The sequence below is a fragment of the Pinus tabuliformis genome, chromosome 1_1 (assembly GCF_031772625.1).
Source record: "Pinus tabuliformis cultivar Carrire ecotype Pingquan chromosome 1_1, CPIR1, whole genome shotgun sequence".
NCBI classification, from domain to species: Eukaryota; Viridiplantae; Streptophyta; class Pinopsida; order Pinales; family Pinaceae; genus Pinus; species Pinus tabuliformis.
Genome location: NC_142297.1, coordinates 957,637,252 through 957,656,191, shown reverse-complemented (window position 1 = coordinate 957,656,191; position 18,940 = coordinate 957,637,252). Strand labels below are relative to the sequence as shown.

The window sequence follows — 18,940 nt, the reverse complement described above, 5'->3', positions numbered from 1 at the left end:
GCTGGGCAAAGGTGAACTAGGTGCATCTTCATCGTCCAATAAGTGAATCTCGAGCAATCTCTGAACATCTTCGAGGATCCATGGCGTACTGTCTACTGTTGTGGAGATCCATGGCTCTCAACACACACCCTACATGTGCCAATGTGGCCCTGTGGAGGGTTAGGACCCTATATAAGGAGACCAAACCCAAGATGGAGACCATTTGCAATCCTGCATAAGATCCAATGTGTCCCCTAGCCTTCCAGTACAACATGTCATTAGAGAAATCAAGTAAATGAGCTTACAAACCATGGACCACATGTGGGGACTTATAATGGCCTGCCCTTCCATAATGTGCTTCAGGATGTGCCAATGTCTCCCAAACTCCAAATGGGGTTAACCAAGTATCCTATTAGTTGGTTTCTACTTCTAAAGGGGATAATATGTTCGAGGTACATCCTTTAAAAGCGGGTGGTATGTGATAGAAAGGTGAATGAAGTAGGGGATGAGAAGGGGCAGCCTGGGCTACATGCTGTGGTGCAAGGGTAGCTAATAAAAGAGAAGCCCACACTTGGGTTTATAATATAGAGGAGGGAGCAATCATGGTACATGAGGTGTCCCAACCTTTATTTTTCCACCCTTCTTTATATGCTTTTTGCCTTTTTATGATTTTTCTTTGATTAATTGCTCGAGGTTCAAGGGGTAAGAGCATGATGTATGAGATGTAGCAATGGATACCCCCTTTTAAGGTAGGGCGGTTCATTGCCCACCAGGGGTTGGGACAATCATGGGTTCCTTTTTAATGAAGGAGGCTCATAAAACCTGTCGGAACCAGGGTGATGGCCATGATGATGGGGTAGAGCTCATGTATTGGCTTTTGCCCACGTGTTAAGTGTGTTTGTCCCGGCCATCTTTTGCATTTTGTGGTACATTGTTTTGTTAAATGTGGCCAAATATGCTTTTACTTAACTGCATCAAGCTCTGGGGCATTATTCCAGGCTTGACCCTAGATGTGGGAAAGGGGAAGGGGAGAGCTAGCCCTATGTGGACCTAGTGGAGGAATGTGGAGCTAGGTGGGAGAAATGATGAATGGGGAAGTAATGAGTGGAAAAGGGGTAATATATGCAGATAAAGGAGTGGGAGCATGCAACCAAAATCATGCTTTCCCGTGAAATACCATACCTAAAGCCAAATAGTCAGTAAAAGAGATCCCACGGGACTAAAATCCAAGGTTAATATCCCAAAGGGGTGTAGAGGACAAGAGCACAGACCTAGCCCATTCTTTCCGCTGAATTCCCCCATCAATCCATGCCCAAAAGTGTTCATGATAAGCAAACTACAATACTCAATTACCAAATGACAAGGCATACCTTTAGTTTTGGGAGGCCCACCTTCAAACATACGATTATGGCAGATGGGTGAGGGACCACATGGCTGGCTCAGGTGGCGAACAAATGACATAGCGAGCTCGCTGGTGGCTGCCGGCTAAGGACCATCTTGGAGAAAAAAAATTCTCCTAGGGATATCACTCACAAAGTGGTGGATAACATTTGGCTCCAACTGGGATGTGATCTTTCGGAGAAGTGGATGAAGCTACTTGAACGGGAGGTCACGAGAACTCCAGCGATCTCTTGGTCACCATAGACCTGTTACCTGCACATATAATAGATGAAGAACACCGGGCAACATGCTTCTGCAGCGTGTCATGATCGCACATGCTTAATGTTAGGCCATAAAATCAGCAAGAATGCAAAGATGCATCTATCTACCATGAGAAATATCATATGACGTTAATTCTAATGCAAAAATCATCATGCAATGCATCCTACTCTACCATGCATATGATACAATATCAAGTCTCAAGGAAAGAGGTGATACGACTTAATTTGACTGGCTCGGGCCAAAGTTCATCGTTAAGTTTGGCAATGTAATAATAATCCTCCCCAACCTTTCCATGAATCCTGACAGGTATTGGATCTCTATCAACCAAGACTAAGTCCCCAACCTTATATTCTTTTTTAGGCTTCCACCTTTTGCTCGCTTTAGAGATTGGTCGCTTGAGGATACAAACTTCTTGAGTTGGGAGAATAGGAGAAGGCTTCTCAATTTCACATGTTTCGTAGTATGGTCCAGGCTTGATCACATGAGGTAAGTAGGTAGGTTCCCTATAAAGGATAAAAGGGGTGCCATCAGATTGCAGAATGGTGGCATATGATAAGTCCATTTGAACATGACCCCCAACGGTAGCTCCCCATTTCCTAGATAATAGCATTCCCCACACATCAAGAATATCAATGACAATAACATCCATGAGGAGGGATATATCGAGATTCCTAGCCAAAGAAATCTTAAGGTCCTTGATGAGACCCTCGACTTCCATACGTTTGGAGTTAAAACCACACACCTTTTTGTACGGTCGAGTGACGCTAAGACCCAATTGCTTCATAACTGTTAAAGGCATGATATTTGCGGGAGCCTTTGAGTCTAACATACAATTGTGTAAGAAGAGGTCATTGGTAACCAAAGTAAGCAAGAATGGTTCATGCCCAGTGTTTCGGTTAGGAATATGGAGGTTTTGCAATTCTTCAAGTAATTCTTCTTCCCGAATTCCCAAGGAAGATTTGTTGTTGTTGCTCAGGAAGTTTAGCAATCGCTTTTAAAGGAACGGGTATAGTCATTCTTCCTACGACAACTCCTAGGTCGATGCCAAGTTTAACCTCTTTCCCCTTTTCCTTCTTCTTGAGGTTTTCCTTTCTTAGAGGATCCTTTTTCGGATTGGCTTTTGTTGGTGGATCCTTCTTGGAAGGAATTTCAGGGAGAGATTGTTTGGGAGGGGCTTGCTTAGGTAATGGATCTTCTTTAGATGGTTCCTTAGAAATTGCAGGGTCTTTGTTATTTTCTTTTCATGAGTATTGGATCCCCTTGAATCTTCCCTTGCTATCAGAGTTAAGGATGGATTCTTCCTTTTCCTCTTTAAGGGTGACCTCACTAATGGGAGGATGTGTATATGACCCTCCTAACAAAATGTTGAAGATGTTAGATTCCACAAGGTTAGCCTGCTCATCATTTTGTTCATCCTCACTTTCTTCCTCTTTAGTTTCCTCATCCTCAGATGATGGGTTTGGTTGAACAACATTAGTTGGAGCCAAAGTGTTTGGGAATTGAGAAGAGCTTGGCCTATCTTCTTCACTTTGCTTTTTAGGGAAAGGTTTTCCTTTTGGGATATAACTAGATTTTTGGGCCCTTTCCAAGGCAGTGATTTTGTTCATGATAACCCTGTCACGTGCATTGGCTTCTTCGGTGAACTTTTCCATTCTCTTGAGGATGGCAAGGAGAGTTTCCTCATGTTGATCTTTGGACTTCTTCTTCTGGGCCTCAACTCTAGGTCTAGGGTGGTCATTGATACCTACCTTCGAGATTTGTATGTTTTCTTCAACTTCCATGGCTATCTCTTTAGCTTCAGCGAAAGTGGAAGGTTTCTTATCCCTTAACACATTAGGTGAAGTGGCCACCCATCGATTTTATGAATTTATCAAGAATTTTGGCTTCGGATGGCTTCAAATGATCAAGTATATCTTTGAATACCCTATCAAATTTTTGAATGAGTTTTCGCACATCTTCCCTTCCCTTGGTTATTTGGTAGAATTATTCAATGTTAAAGGTCCCTTGGGCATTGCATGACCACCTCTTCATGAATAGGTCTGCGAATTCATCGGAGTCTTGTATGCATGCCAGGGGAATGTTATGGTGCCAATCTCTTGCTTGCCCCTCGAGTGATAGAGAAAACAACATCATAAGTCTGTCTTCATCCATGATCATTCTAGGTAACATCTCCCAATAGAATTCTTCAATAAAACCATGGGCAATCCAGGTAGAATCCCCTTTGAACTTGGGTAACCATCGGTTATATTTTTCAGGTGGTGGTTTAGGATCATCACTCAATTTCAAAGGGGCAAAGACACTAACCAACTGCCTTTCACTCTTGGTCATCTTGGGTTGATCTTGTTTTGGGTTAGTGTTAGAAACTTAGAACTAGATGGCATTTTGGGTGATGGATCACTGACCGCTTGAAATTCGGGGAAAAGAACAGTTCGAACAGGTGATGGAGTTCGCTCTCCCCTTTTTGTTGTGGCCCTAGTTAAAGGAGGAATGTTGTTGCCTTCAATTAAACTAGGGGTTTAGACAATGAGTGGAGTTGCTAGAGGAATGCTTTATGAATCAATTCCTTAATGATTCACTAGGGACGTAGATCTTCTTCCTCTTCCACAACGGTGCCAAAATGTTACTGCTCAAACTAGCAGGGGACCTAAAGGGGATTCCTAAAGGGTCAAATGCTAGACCAAGGGCAACTAATGGAGACTTAGCCCACTGTCACCTCAGCTAAGGCTCCCTACTATTTACGGACTTTCACTGATGGGAGGACTTTCACTGATGGGAGGAGACATGTATATATGGAGTCACAAATGAAGAATAATTCAACAAATGGATATAAACTGACCCAAACAATCCATTTCCAGAAGAGGGTCAAGAATGGAGCTTGCTTTCTTTCTAAGCAAGGTACAATGTCTTCTAGGAGAAGGATGTGGGGATTTGAGGGTTAGGTTTAGGGAATATGACTTGTGAAAGAGTTTCCCAATCCCTAAAATCCTTATTGAAATTGGTATCCTAGATGGTTCTTGAATAATTGTCTTTTCAAAGGAGTGGGACCACACAGGACCAAGTAGACCCAACCTAGGTTAAGAGGCAATAATTTAGCAACCAATGATGTTCTTATCCCAGACAAGGAGGGGGAAAGGATCAAACCAATGATTTTCAATTAAAAGTATAAAATTGATCCTATGAGGCACTAGCCTTGGGTATGCTAGGGCAAAGTTTGATCTCGGAGCTAGGGCTTCGGTTTTCTCACAACTCCACTGTTGGAATGGCTTCAAAATTCGAGGATGCCTTGAGGACACACCAGGGCAAGAGAGTCCAGGAGATCAAACTTTTTGGAGGGCTACTTTGTCGGGAAAATGATGCCCTAGGTGACCCAACTTGGATAGACCTAGAAGAAGGTGAAAAATAGTTGTTTTTTGAGTGACCACCTCTTGGTAGATCAGTGCCTTAGTCTTGGGAGAATGGAGTCTAGGATAAATGTGAATGAGGACCTTGTTTCTTAATCAAGGATGCCTTAAGACTACCTTTCTTGCCTTCTAGGGGTAAGGGAAGCAACCTTATAACTTTATACTTCGACTTGCAAAAGGTGATGGCTTATCAAGATGAATTCGTTGATAGAATTATCGCTAAAATTTCATTCAAAATTACATGGCCCATAAGAGATGCTATATAGAGACAAAATTCCACAATTTATGCAGTAAATGCATGTAGTAATTAGCCAAAAAAAATAGCGAAATTCCCAATCCAATGTATATGACAAAGTTAAACAAGAATATCATTAAAAGCATGTACTTACATGTAATAGAACATATCCAACCCTCCACAATTTGACAATAGAGAAGCTCCAAGATAAGATAAACCAAATCCAAACATCAAAATTCATCCATAATGCTCCAATTCATCTTCCAAGAAAAAAGTGCGAAATTCTCAAGAGAGAGAAGAGATCCAATACAAAGCGATGATGATCAAATGAACTCATCTCACTTGTATTTATACACTAATGAGGAGCTCGAATTATTCTCCGAGGCCTACGTAAGCGCCAAAAATAAAATAATGTGCTAATAACCTAACTTTTGGTGACAAGCCCACCAAACTAGCTCACAAATGAAATAATAAGCCTCTTAAGAGGTCAGATGATAAATAATACATGTCGTAGGGCCCTCCAAGAGGCCTGATGAGGTCCATAGGTGCCATAATGAAGAATAAGACCCTCAAAAGTGATGGACAAGGGGTTGGCCCCTTGTTCTCCAAACAATAAACCTGTGGTGCTCCTAGTGGGTGTGGGGGCACAATAATAACCTCATGGGTCTCCAAATGAGTCGAAGATGCCTGTAGATCATTTGTAAGGGCTTTGATGATGGTGTAGGTGATGCCACATCATCCTACAAGTCTTGGGTCAGCTGCCAAGTGCATGGTACATCTGTGGGGCCAATTGGGCAAAGGTGAACCAGGTGCATCTTCCTCGTCCAATAGGTGAATCTCGAGCAATCTTTGAACATCCTCGGGGATCCATGGAGTGCTGTCTACTGCTATGGAGGCCCATGGCTCTCAACACACACCCTATATGTGCCAATGTGGCGCTTTGGAGGGTTAGGATCTCGTATAGGGAGACCAAACCCAAGGTGGAGACCATCTACAATCCTGCATAAGATCCAATGCATCCCCTAGACTTCTAGTACAATAGGTCATTAGAGAAATCAAGTAAATGAGCTTACCAACCATGGACCACAGGTGGGGACTTCATAATGGTCTTCCCTTCCATAATGGGCTTCGGGATGTGCCAATGTCTCCCAAACTCCAAATGGGGTTAACCAAGTATCCTATTAGGTGGTTTCTACTTCTAAAGGGGATAATATGTTCAAGGTACATCCTTTAAAAGGTGGTGGTATGTGATAGAGAGGTGAATGAAGTAGGGGATGAGAAGGGGCAACCTTGGGCCACATGCTGGGGTGCAAGGGTAGCTAATAAAAGGGAAGCCCACACTTGGGTTTATAATGTATAGGAGGGAGCAATCATGGTACATGAGGTGCTCCAACCTTGATTTTCACCCTTCTTTATATTTCTTTTGCCTTTTATGATTTTTCTTTGATTAAATGCTCGGGGCTCAAGGGGTAAGAGCATGATGTATGAGATGTAGCAGTGGATACCCCCTTTTAAGGTAGGGCGGTTCATTGTCCACCAGGGGTTTGGACAATCATGAGTTCCTATTTGATGAAGGAGGCTTATAGAACTTGTAGGAACCAAAATGATGGGGTTGAGCTCATGTATTGGCTTTTGCCCACGTGCTAAGTGTGTTTGTCCTAGCCATCTTTTGCATTTTATGGTACATTTTCCTGGTCAAATATGCTCTTACTTAGCTGCATCAACCTCCGGTTTATCATTCCAGGCCTGACCCAAAGTGTGGGAAAGGGGAAGGGGAGAGCTAGCCCTATGTGGATCTAGTGGAAGAATGTGGAGCCAGGTGGGAGAAATGATGAATGGGGAAGTAATGAGTGGAAAGGGGGTAATATATGCGGATAAGGGAGTGGGATCATGCAACCAAAATCAGGGTTTTCCGTGAAATACCATCCCAAAAGCCAAATGGTCAGTAAAAGAGATCCCACAGGACTAGAATCCAAGGTTAATATCCTAAAGGGGTTTAGGGGACAAGAGCACAAACCTAGCCCATTCTTTTCGCCGAATCCCCCCATCAATCCATGCTTAGAAGTGTCCATGATAAGCAAACTACAATACTCAATTACCAAATGACAAGGCATACCTTTAGGTTCGGGAGGCCCACCTTCAAACATACGATCATGGTAGATGGGTGAGGGACCACATGGCTGGCTCAGGTGGCGGAGAAATGGCATAATGAGCTAGTTGGTGGTTGCAAGGCGCTGTTGGTTGCTGACTGAGGACCATATTGGAGAAAAACAATTCTCCTAGGGATATCATGCACAAAATGGTGGGTAACATCTGGGTCCAACTGAGATGTGATCTCTCGGAGAAGTAGACGAAGCTACTTGAATGGGAGGTCACGAGAACTCCAACAATCTCTTGGTCACCATAGACCTGTTACCTGCACATATAATAGATGAAGAACACGGGGCAGCATGCTTTTGCGATGTCTCATGATCGCACATGCTTAATGTTAGGCCATAAAATCAGCAAGAAATAAAATATGCAAAGATGCATCTATCTACCATGAGAAATATCATATGACATTAATTCTAATGCAAAAATAGTCATGCAATGCATCTTACTCTTCCATGCATATGATACAATATCAAGTCTCAAGGAAAGAGGTGATATGACTTAATTTGACTGGCTCAGGCCAAAGTTCATCGTTAAGTTTGGCAATGTAATAATAATCCCCCCCAGCTTTTCATGAATCCTGACATGTATTGGATCTCTATCAACCAAGACTAAGTCCCCAGCCTTGTATTCTTTTTTAGCATTCCACCTTTTGCCCGCTTTAGAGATTGGTCGCTTGAGGATACAGACTTCTTGAGCTGGGAGAATAGGAGAAGGCTTCTCGATTTCACATGTTTTGTAGTATGGTCTAGGCTTGATCACATGAGGTAAGTAGGTAGGTTCCCTATAAAGGATAAAAGGGGTGCCATCAGATTGCGGAATGGTGGCATATGATAAGTCCATTTGAACATGACCCCCAACGGTAGCCCCCCATTTCCTAGATAATAGCATCCCCCACACATCAGGAATATCAATGACAATAACATCCATGAGGAGGGATATATCAGGATTCCTAGCCAAAGAAACCTTAAGGTCCTTGATGAGACCCTCCACTTCCACAGGTTTGGAGTTAAAACCACACACCTTTTTGTACGGTTGAGTGATGCTGAGACCCAATTGCTTCATAATTGTTAAAGGCATGATATTTGCAGAAGCCCCTGAGTCTAACATACATTGATAGCCAAAGTGAGCAAGAATGGTTCATGCCCAAGGTTTCAGTTAGGAATATGGATGTTTTGCAATTCTTCAGGTAATTCTTCTTCCTGAATTCCCAGGGACTTCTTGATTTGTTGTTGTTGCTCGGGAAGTTTAGCAATCTCTTTCAAAGGAACGGGTATAGTCATTCTTCCTACGACAACTCCTATGTCGATGTCAAGTTTAACCTCTTTCCCTTTTTCCTTCTTCTTGATGTTTTCCTTTCTTGGAGGATCCTTTTTTGGATTGGCTTTTGTTGGGGGATCCTTCTTGGGAGGAATTTCAGGGAGAGATTCTTTGGGAGGGGCTTGCTTAGGTGATGGATCTTCTTTAGATGGTTCCTTAGAAGTTGCGGGGTCTTTGTTATTTTCTTTTCATGAGTATTGGACCCCTTTGAACCTTCCCTTGCTATCAGAGTTAAGAATGGATTCTTCCTTTTCCTCTTTAAGGGTGACCTCACTAATGGGAGGATGTGTATATGACCCTCCTAACAAAATGTTGAAGATGTCAGATTCCACAAGGTTAGCCTACTCATCACTGTGTTCATCCTGACTTTCTTCCTCTTTAGTTTCCTCATCCTCAGATGATGGGTCTGGCTCAACAGCATTAGTTGCAGCGAAAGTGTTTGGGAATTGAGAAGAGCTTGGCCTATCCTCTTCACTTTGCTTTTTAGGGAAAGTTTTTCCTTTTGGGATATAACTAGATTTTTGGGCCCTTTCCAAGGTGGTGATTTTGCTCATGATAACCCTGTCACGTGCATTGGCTTCTTTGGTGAACTTTTCGATTCTCTTGAGGATGGCAAGGAGAGTTTCCTCATGTTGATCTTTGGACTTCTCCTTCTTGACCTCAACTCTAGCTCTAGGGTGGTCATTGATATCTACCTTTGAGATTCATATGTTTTCTTTAACTTCCATGGCTATCTCTTTAGCTTCAGCGAAAGTGGAAGGTTTCTTATCCCTTAACACATAGGTGAAGTGGCCACCCGCCGATTTTATGAATTTATCAAGAATATTGGCTTCGGATGGCTTTGAATGATCAGGTATATCTTTGACTAACCTATCAAACTTTTGAATGAATTCTCGCACATCTTCCCTTCCCTTGGCTATTTGGTAGAAATTTTCAATGTTAAAGGTCCCTTGGGCATTGCATGACCACCTCATCATGAACAGGTCTGCGAATTCATCAGAGTCTTGTATGCATGCCAGGGGAAGGCTAAGGTACCAATCTCTTGCTTGCCCCTCGAGTGATAGAGCAAACAACATCATAAGCCTATCTTCATCAAAGATCATTCTAGGGGACATCTGCCAATATAATTCTTCAATAAAACCATGGGAAATCCAGGTAGAATCCCCTTTGAACTTGAGTAACCATCGGTTATATTTTTCAAGTAGTGGTTAGGGATCATCACTCAATTTCATAGGGGCAAAGACACTAACCAAGTGCCTTTCACTCTTGGTCATCTTGGGTTGATCTTGTTTTGGGTCAGTGTTAGAACTAGATGGCATTTTGGGAGATGGATCACTGATTGCTTCAAATTTAGGTAAAAGAACGGTTCCAATAGGTGATGGAGTTCGCTCTCCCCTTTTCGCGGCGACCCTAGTTAAAGGAGGAATGTTGTTGCCTTCAAGTAAACTAGGGGTTTAGACAATGAGTGGAGTCGCCTGAGGAATGCTTTATAGATGTCATCAATGAATCAATTCCTCAATGATTCACTAGGGAAGTAGACCTCCTTCCTCCTCGACAATGGCGCCAAAATGTTACTGCTCAAACTGGTGTTGAAGAAAGTGTAACTAGGTTTGATATTTACAAATGTAATTTTGATCTTTGCACTTGTCAAGAAAAAGAAATATTATTTTTGAATTATAAGAATGAGTTTCTTGCTCATTTCATAGGTCTAGGAATGTCAAAGAGTCAAAGAGCTCTTCTTGAGCATATTTGTAATGTATATTAGTCTCTACCTAGTAACTAGATTAGCCCTCCAAGACTAGCATAATCCTCTTGAAGAAGAAAACAAGAAAAACGATAAGGAGTACAGTCATGTCAGCCTAAAAAATATATATATATAATTATCATGTCGTCTCAATAAACAGACACAATGTTTCACACTGTATGTCGGCTCATTTATGGAGACGTGACCACTATAAATACCTTGATGGGGTCCTTTAACATTTTACCAACAAGAGCATAGTTAGAGGCATTATCTGTGATGATTTGAACAACATTAGCCACCCCCACCTCTTCAACAACCTCATCCAAAAGCTGAAACAACAAGTGTGCATCTTTCACCCTATCAGATGCATCAACTGATTTTAGAAACATGGTTCCCTGTGGGCAAAAGATAAGAAAGTTTATGATGGTATGGTTCCTTTGATCAGTCCATCCATCTGACATGATGGTACATCCTGTTTTTGCCCATGAGCTTTTGAAATCTTTCAAATATTCATCAATGGACAAAACCTCTTTTTGCAAAAGAGATCCCCTTAACTCATGCATAGTAGGGCCTTTGAAGCCCTTTCCAGCAGCAAATATGGCATCAAACATAGGTTCATAATATGGTGAACGAGAAGCATTGAAGGGGATATCAACATCATACCACCATCTAGCTATGTAATCACAAGCAATTTCTCTCAATTCTTTCTTCCAATGGTCATCTAAAGTGGGTTGCATTTGACCTCTATTAGCTTGAGGACCATGTGCACTATCAGAGGGAGAGGAGGGTGTGAAATAACTTTTGATATCACCCTTCTTTTTCATTTTACCCTTACCCTTTTCTTGAATAGACTCCAAAGAGGGAGGAACATAGCGAAAGGGGTTGGATGCATCAGTGCAAGGGATAGATGAAGAGCCCTCATAATCAAAATTGGGGTTGACAACCATCATGTGTTTTATACTCCTCTTCCTCCCAATTTCAGCGTCTATTTCTTTTTGACTAGCTTTTTCTTCTTCAAACTTCTCAAATTTTTCTATCTATTCCTTCCTAATCTCCCCAATTTGTTCTGATGGTGCTGCACATGGAGCAGTTTGGCCTCTAATACCAGCCAAGTGTTATTTCAAGTGTTGTTTCAGCATATGAATGCCCCCTCCACCTCCCATTAATTTTTCTATGACAAAATTTGCAATGCATTTGAGTATCAATCATCTCAGCATATGCCCAAGCAATATCTTTCATTATAAGAGCCATTTTCTGATATTTAGACTTGGAAATGAAAGGAAACAAGTCTGAAAATGAAAAAAAAAAACAACTCTTCAATGTTCATTTCTTTTACAAAAATTACTCTTTTCAATTTCCAGATTTGCAAAAAAAAAAACACAAGCAAAGACAGATTTTAGAAGTGAAAAAAAAATACCTTTAGGCTCTAGCCTCTTCAATGCCGTTCCAACAAACTAACTCCTCAATGCTGCTCCAATGGCTGCCCAAGAAGCGCCTCACTGCTGCTCCAATGATTGCCCAAGACTCTTCACTGCTGCTCCGAAAACCAACTCCACAACTCTTCGCAAACTCCTCATAAATTCTCACAGAAATGCAATGAGATAGCTATGAAGAACTGTGAGGGGGTTGGGTAGCTTTTATAAGCTTGGGAAAGGTTAGATGGGCTTCAAGAAAACCTAAAGCCAAAAAATAACTTTGTTTGGGGTCCGAAATTCCCTTCAAAAAGTGCCACTGGCCGTGTTTGACCAGCTCGGCCAATTTAAGTTAGACTCAGCCGAGCCGGCCGGTCTGTTACCGAACTGGCCGAATCGGTGACCGGTTCGGCCTGTTCGGTAACAAACCAGCCACCGAACCGGTTTTTCTACCGAGCTGACATGACCAGGGGTCCGACTTGGTCGTTGCTGCCGATTCCGATTCGGTCTGGCTGAATTTTAAAACACTGGTAGAGAGTTGTTTTGTGGTGATTGACATTCACGGTGTAAAAATGTGTACACATGATTAATGTTAAGCCTTAAGCTTTAACAATGATTAGCCCAATTGGAGTTTTTCTCAACCCAGATGTTCTATATGTGGAAACACTGGAAGATTGAAACATGTGTTTTGGTTTTGTGAATTACCTAAGTCTTCTTGGGAATGGCTATCTTAATTCTGTAACCAATTTCTTCCTGTTTCTATTTCTTGGAAACCCACCTTACTAGGAGTCAATTTCTCATGGCTATAAGTTAAATGCAACATGGTAAACTTATTAGAATAGAAGTTCTTTTTCTTGTTTGGTAAAGTAGTAGAGCTCTATCAAACAAAACATATTTTAACAAGTTATTTTTTTTGGTATGAAGGCTCCTTTATATGTGCAAATCTTCATCCGAAAATTACTATTCAAGTCCAAAAGGTCAAGATGGATACGGCACATTTGCGCCAATTGTTAAAGTTTTGTGGGTGGGTGGCTTCCACCATGAATGTGGAGTCCCTTGCTAACTCTCCAACCCCCTCAGTCCATCTCTCTCAATTCCAGTGTTCTGAGGGAAGCCCTGTGATTGCTTTGATTGGGCAGCTGGAGATAGATGAGAAAGTTGCCACAATTGGCCTCCCTTGTCATAATGGTAGAATGAAGAGTACCATTGGCTGGCTCAACCGTTTTTGAAGTTGAGAGCCCTGCTGAGCATAAGGAAATGATGGATGGGAGCCCATTATCACGGACCATGGTCCCATGCAGGATGGATGGGGTTACCGCACAAAGATTGTGACAACTTGCCACCCAATGCAGGCATGAGTCCTTTGACAGCTTGACTTGTATCTTTTCAGTTTTGGATTTTTATTGGTGTAGGCCAATTTGCCACTCAGTTATATTAATGTTTCTTGGTGTTTGCATATGGTTTTTAAAGCCCAAGTGTCAATTTTGTATTACGAGCTAGGACAATTTTGGTCGTAGGTTTCAGGACTTATGGCTTCTGGTGTCTTCTTAAGCGGTCTTTTTTTTTAATTAATAAGATTCTCTATACGTACATCTTTTACTTAATAATTAAACGGAGCACCTACTTAAAAAAAAAGGAAAAATATATGTATTAAAATATAGCTTTAACATAATAGTGGTTGAGTCGTTCACCTTTTAAGTTTTTATCCGTATTTTTGTATTATGAGCCAGGGCTTTTATGGTCATGTTCCAGGAGTTCTATTTTGTGGTGTCTGCGTAAGCCACCAACTTTTTTTGTTATAAAATGCCCTATATATACATATCTTGCTTGAGAGGTAAATGAAGCATTTTATTCAAAAGAAAGGAATAGTATCTGTATCAAAATACAGCTTGTTTCACCATTTTATACTTTGGTAAATGTCCACTGTAAATTTACATGTAACATCCCCTTCTCTTATTCCCAGTTTTACGTCTGTTGAATGTTATGGGACTATACAAGCACCTAATGCCAGGAAAAGTAAATATGTTGTGCATTTTTTGCTTTAATTAGCTGTGTACATAAGTATAACTTTGTCCATGCGGTGCTTTGATTGCAGGCATGGCATGCATACAGGGAAGTCTGACTTCAGTCACATGGAAGGACAATTTATCTTCAGATTATACAGGTAGAGGGAACATCTGCCCCCAGAGGTCAATAAGGACTGCAATTTTCCAAGGAAGTGATCATTCCCGCAAGATATCAATCTTGCAAAAGAATGATGTTTCAATACATATGAGTGTAGAGGCAAGGGCCATACTGAAAGTGGACCCTTCAACTACTGATTCAGCGAAGGTAAAGCATAGTCAACACACAGTGGATCCATTGGCTCCAAAATTTTTGCCAATTCCACCATTTGAGCAGTGCTTCCCAAATAGCACGAAGGAATTCAGGTATGCTTTTCTTTGTGCTGCAGTTCATTTCTGAGGAACTACAACACCACTTGTGAAAGTATAATGAGCTTTCTTAATTTGTGCTTCGTATGTAGATAGTGTTTGTTGCTATGAGGAAAGGTTTTTAGCCCTTGAAATATGCATTTTCTGTTATTGTTCTATTTGAATACAGTAATCATTTTACTTTGAAAACTGTTGTATCTGATTTATCATTTGAATGGTAAGCATATTATAAATAGATTTTTGGCTGATGAGTGCTTCCTGAAGGAAATGAAATCTCTCAAATTTACTTGGTGTCGATGATTATATGGGTTTGGTGTGAAGTAGATGTGCAGCTTAAGGTGTTTGACATTTGTTTGGCAACTAATGCACAAAGAATATTTTATGAATTTACTTCAGAGAAGCTGTTCATGTGCCAACTGGCACTGTGATTCGTGTTCCATTTCGTCGCGTGCACTTGTCTGGAGAGGAACCTTATTTTGATACGTATGACACAAGTGGTCCTCAGAATATAAATCCTCAGATCGGTGAGTTTGAGACCATTTAGCATGCTCACATCTGTTATTTCCTGATTTAGTATCGACTCTTCTTTGTCTAAATACTCTTCTTGGTTGGGTACTTACAAGCAATTCTTTGGCATGCTATGCTGCATAGGTATGCCTAAAATTCGAAAGGAATGGATTGAAAAGCGTGAAAGGAATCGGGATCAACGCTTTACTCAAATGTTTTATGCAAGAAATGGGATTATAACTGAAGAGATGCTCTTTTGTGCTTTGAGAGAGAATATTGATCCTGAATTTGTTCGTTCTGAGGTGGCTCGAGGTCGTGCTATTTTCCCTTCTAACAAGAAGCATCTGGAGTTGGAGCCCATGACTATCGGGAGAATTTTTTTTGTGAAGGTTAATGCAAATATTGGAAACTCAGCAGTTTTAAGCTCAATTGAAGATGAGGTTCAAAAACTTCAGTGGGCAACTATGTGGGGTGCAGATACTGTAATGGATTTGTCAACTGGTCGTCATATCCATGAAACACGTGAATGGATTTTGCGTAATTCTTCTGTACCTGTTGGTACTGTACCAATATATCAAGCTCTTGAAAAGGTTGATGGAATTGCAGAGAAATTGACTTGGGATGTCTTTAGAGAAACTTTGATTGAACAAGCTGAACAAGGGGTTGATTACTTTACAATACATGCTGGTGTTCTACTACGCTATATCCCTCTGACTGCAAAACGAATGACGGGTATTGTCTCACGAGGAGGCTCTATTCATGCAAAATGGTGTTTGACATATCATAAAGAGAATTTTGCATATGAGCATTGGGATGACATACTTGACATCTGTAATCAATATGATATTTCTCTCTCTATAGGAGATGGCTTGAGGCCTGGCTCTATTTATGATGCAAATGATGCTGCACAATTTGCAGAACTTGCTACTCAAGGTGAGCTCACTCGTCGTGCTTGGGAGAAGGATGTACAGGTTATGAATGAAGGACCTGGTCATATCCCAATGCATAAGATACCTGAAAATATGGAAAAACAGCTAGATTGGTGTAATGAAGCTCCATTTTACACCCTTGGTCCCCTTACAACAGATATTGCTCCAGGTTATGATCATATCACTTCAGCTATTGGTGCTGCTAATATTGGGGCACTTGGTACAGCGTTGCTATGTTATGTAACCCCCAAAGAACATCTTGGTTTGCCTAACCGAGATGATGTGAAGGCTGGTGTAATAGCATACAAGATTGCTGCTCATGCTGCTGATTTAGCTAAAGGGCATCCATTTGCTCAAGTTTGGGATGATGCTCTAAGCAAGGCACGCTTTGAATTTCGCTGGAAGGATCAGTTTGCTTTGTCTCTGGACCCCACTACTGCTCAGGGATTCCACGATGAGACCCTTCCAGCAGAGGGTGCTAAGGTAGCCCACTTTTGTTCCATGTGTGGACCCAAGTTTTGTTCTATGAAAATTACTGAGGATGTTAGAAAGTATGCTGAAGAGCATGGATATGGAGATGCAGAAGAAGCTATAAAGCATGGTATGAATGCAATGAGTGCCGAGTTTCTTGCTGTAAACAAAACTGTTAGTGGGGAGCAGTGGGGAGAAACTGGAGGAGAGATATACATACCTCAGCACCATGTAGCTGAAAGGAAGAGTACACTCGATATCTGATGGACTTGGCCTGTAAAGATAGAGGTAACTAGAAATCTCTTTTGCATCAGAGTATATTAGACTTATGATTGATCATATTCTTAGCTTTTAACTATGTGGTAATCTATTTGCAGGTCGCAGGTCACTGGAGACATTCAGTTGTGGTTGCTGGAATAAATCAGATGTAGTTAATTTACATTATCAATTGTTTAGTATGCTCTTTCTTTATTATCTTGTCATGCTACTATTAGGTGAGTAACATATTTAATCACAAGGCCAATACCGATGTAGACTGGTGTGAGTATTACATTTCTTTTAATATAAAGCAAAACCTGTTTTAAATTCTCCACTTTTTCATTACAGTGCTAGATATACACTCACTAATTAGTGCGGCACCAGGGGTGCTTGCCTGTTTCCACCTCTAGTGAAGCTGGGGTTATTGACAGGAGCAGGCTGAGAAAGTCCCTTTGAACCTGAGCAGGATAATGCCTGCGTAGGGAGTGTGCCTTTCTTTTGTTTCTGTGCATGCAGAGGGTTGCTGTCATGGTCATCCTGCTGGTGGGCATTCATTCTTCCTTTGGTGAAGACCAGATGGAGTGGATTCTAAATGCAGGAGATGTCTTCCCCTTCACCATCCCCATCGCCATCCCATCCCCATCCCCCCTCCTTTCATATTGTGGATGTGATTTCCACAGCAGGATGGGTCAGCCAAGTTTACATATGAATTAAGTAGTCGCAGTTCATAGTGTCAAGTTTCAGCGTCGACAGAGTTCTTTCCTCGTATGCATGCAAGTGTCCTATCCTGGTGCTGTTCATGTCCTGGTTAATTTACGGTGAAAATGAGACAAAAAAAGAGCGTAAATTTATGTTTTCTGGTGGAGTAATTTAGGGTTATGTTATTTGAGGAACACTCATCACGATAAACAACAAAATGGAACTAAATTTATGTTTTCTGATTGGGTGGTTTAGGGCACCCTAAACAGCAAAATGAACCGATTTTTTTAGATGAGATGCTTCTAATAACAAGGTTTATGTTATTTGAAGAAACCTAGCTAGCATTAACAACAAAATGAACCTAATCTGTGCTTTTTGATGGGGTTGTTTATTTGAGGAAGTGATTGAATGAGGAACTTGTGAAAACAACTTTCAAACGCTAACAATATTTACTTTCAGAGGGAGAATATGCTTCGTTGCATTAGGGTGGGCCAATGATACTTATTTAGTTATCTTAAAATTTGTTGAAGAGGTTTTTTTTTGTTTGATCTACAGAGATTTGAACTTTAAATTTTATGTTTACATATTACTTTTTTTTCCACAGTAAAGTTCACTTTTTTTCTATTCAAGTGAATAAAAAAAGTACATTAACTCTATTTTTTCAGCTCTATACTGGAAATAAGATAATCTGATAATCTGTATAGTACAATACATGTTGCAATATATCTGAGAGGATCAAAAAACTACAACTAACATGATCTATTTTCACTGAATATTGTTTGTCTGTAAATCCTGTGCATCTTTAAAAAGAAGATGTTACGGTGAGATTACATGTTACAGAAATATTGCAGCAAGTTATTCCATTTTTTAAAAAGATTTTGAAATATTGGAAAAACAGCGTGACACGTGACACAAACCTGCGATGCTGTATGTATACGATCACTTTGTTCTATAGAATTTCACATACTACTTTATAACACATCAATCACTAATTAAACTGCCTTATGTGTTTTGTTAAAGAAAATTTTAAATTATAAAAATTTAATAAATAAATCTAAAGTGGTTCTTACTGTGTAACCTGTATCATTCACCAGGGGACTTCATTTCTTATTGTTTTGCATAACTGGATAAAAACATTACATGGGGACCCATTTCTTCATGTTTTGCATAATTGGATAAAGTTAAAATAAATAGCAATTTCTTTGGTTTTAATTAATTAATTTAATTTAAAATGTTAAAGCGATGATAAGTTGAAGAAGTTCGAATTTCATCTATAAAAGATAGAAAAAGTTGCCTGGGCATCCGTGATAACGACAACATAATTTGTATCCTTTCTTTTCCTTGCCTCTCTAGGGAAGGTTTTAATCTTGCAAGATGAGGCTTGATTAGTGTGGCCATCCATTCAAATTTAGAAGGATGAGTCACCTCAAACATGCCTTGGATAGATTTTGTGCTATTTGACCTCGAGTTGTCCATCATGCTTTGCAACAGTTGCCCTGAAGTTGGTTATTTATGAAAGGGTGCATTCAACTTGTTATTTTATGTTTAAAAAAAAGTAATGTTTCATATACTTTGTTCTTAATGAAGGAGTGCATTCAAGTTGGTATTTCATGTTTATTTAAAAATGAATGTTGCATATACGTGGTTTTTAATGAAAGGGTGCATTCAATTTGGTATTTCATGTTTTTTTTTAATTGAAAGTTGCGTGTGAAAATTTGCTGAATTTGATGTAAAACTTAA

At 40.5% G+C, this 18,940-nt stretch overlaps 1 protein-coding gene across 4 annotated transcripts in view; it reads left to right on the top strand.

The window, feature by feature from the left end:
- LOC149217667 (phosphomethylpyrimidine synthase, chloroplastic-like) overlaps positions 1-17,505 on the top strand; it is a 47,693-nt gene extending 30,188 nt beyond the window's left edge. For 2 of the 4 annotated variants that reach the window (XM_089393029.1, XM_089393028.1), the window contains exons 2-5: positions 14,000-14,333; positions 14,733-14,860; positions 14,988-16,531; positions 16,621-16,831. In XM_089393029.1, coding sequence (XP_089249155.1) covers positions 14,002-14,333; positions 14,733-14,860; positions 14,988-16,507 — 1,980 coding nt within the window. In that variant the 5' untranslated portion in view covers positions 14,000-14,001 and the 3' untranslated portion in view covers positions 16,508-16,531; positions 16,621-16,831. Of the gene's footprint in view, positions 1-13,999; positions 14,334-14,732; positions 14,861-14,987; positions 16,532-16,620; positions 16,832-16,885 lie in introns of those variants that run through there. The other 2 variants (XR_016251282.1, XR_016251283.1) reach the window with 2 other exon arrangements.
- Positions 17,506-18,940: the final 1,435 nt, after the last annotated feature.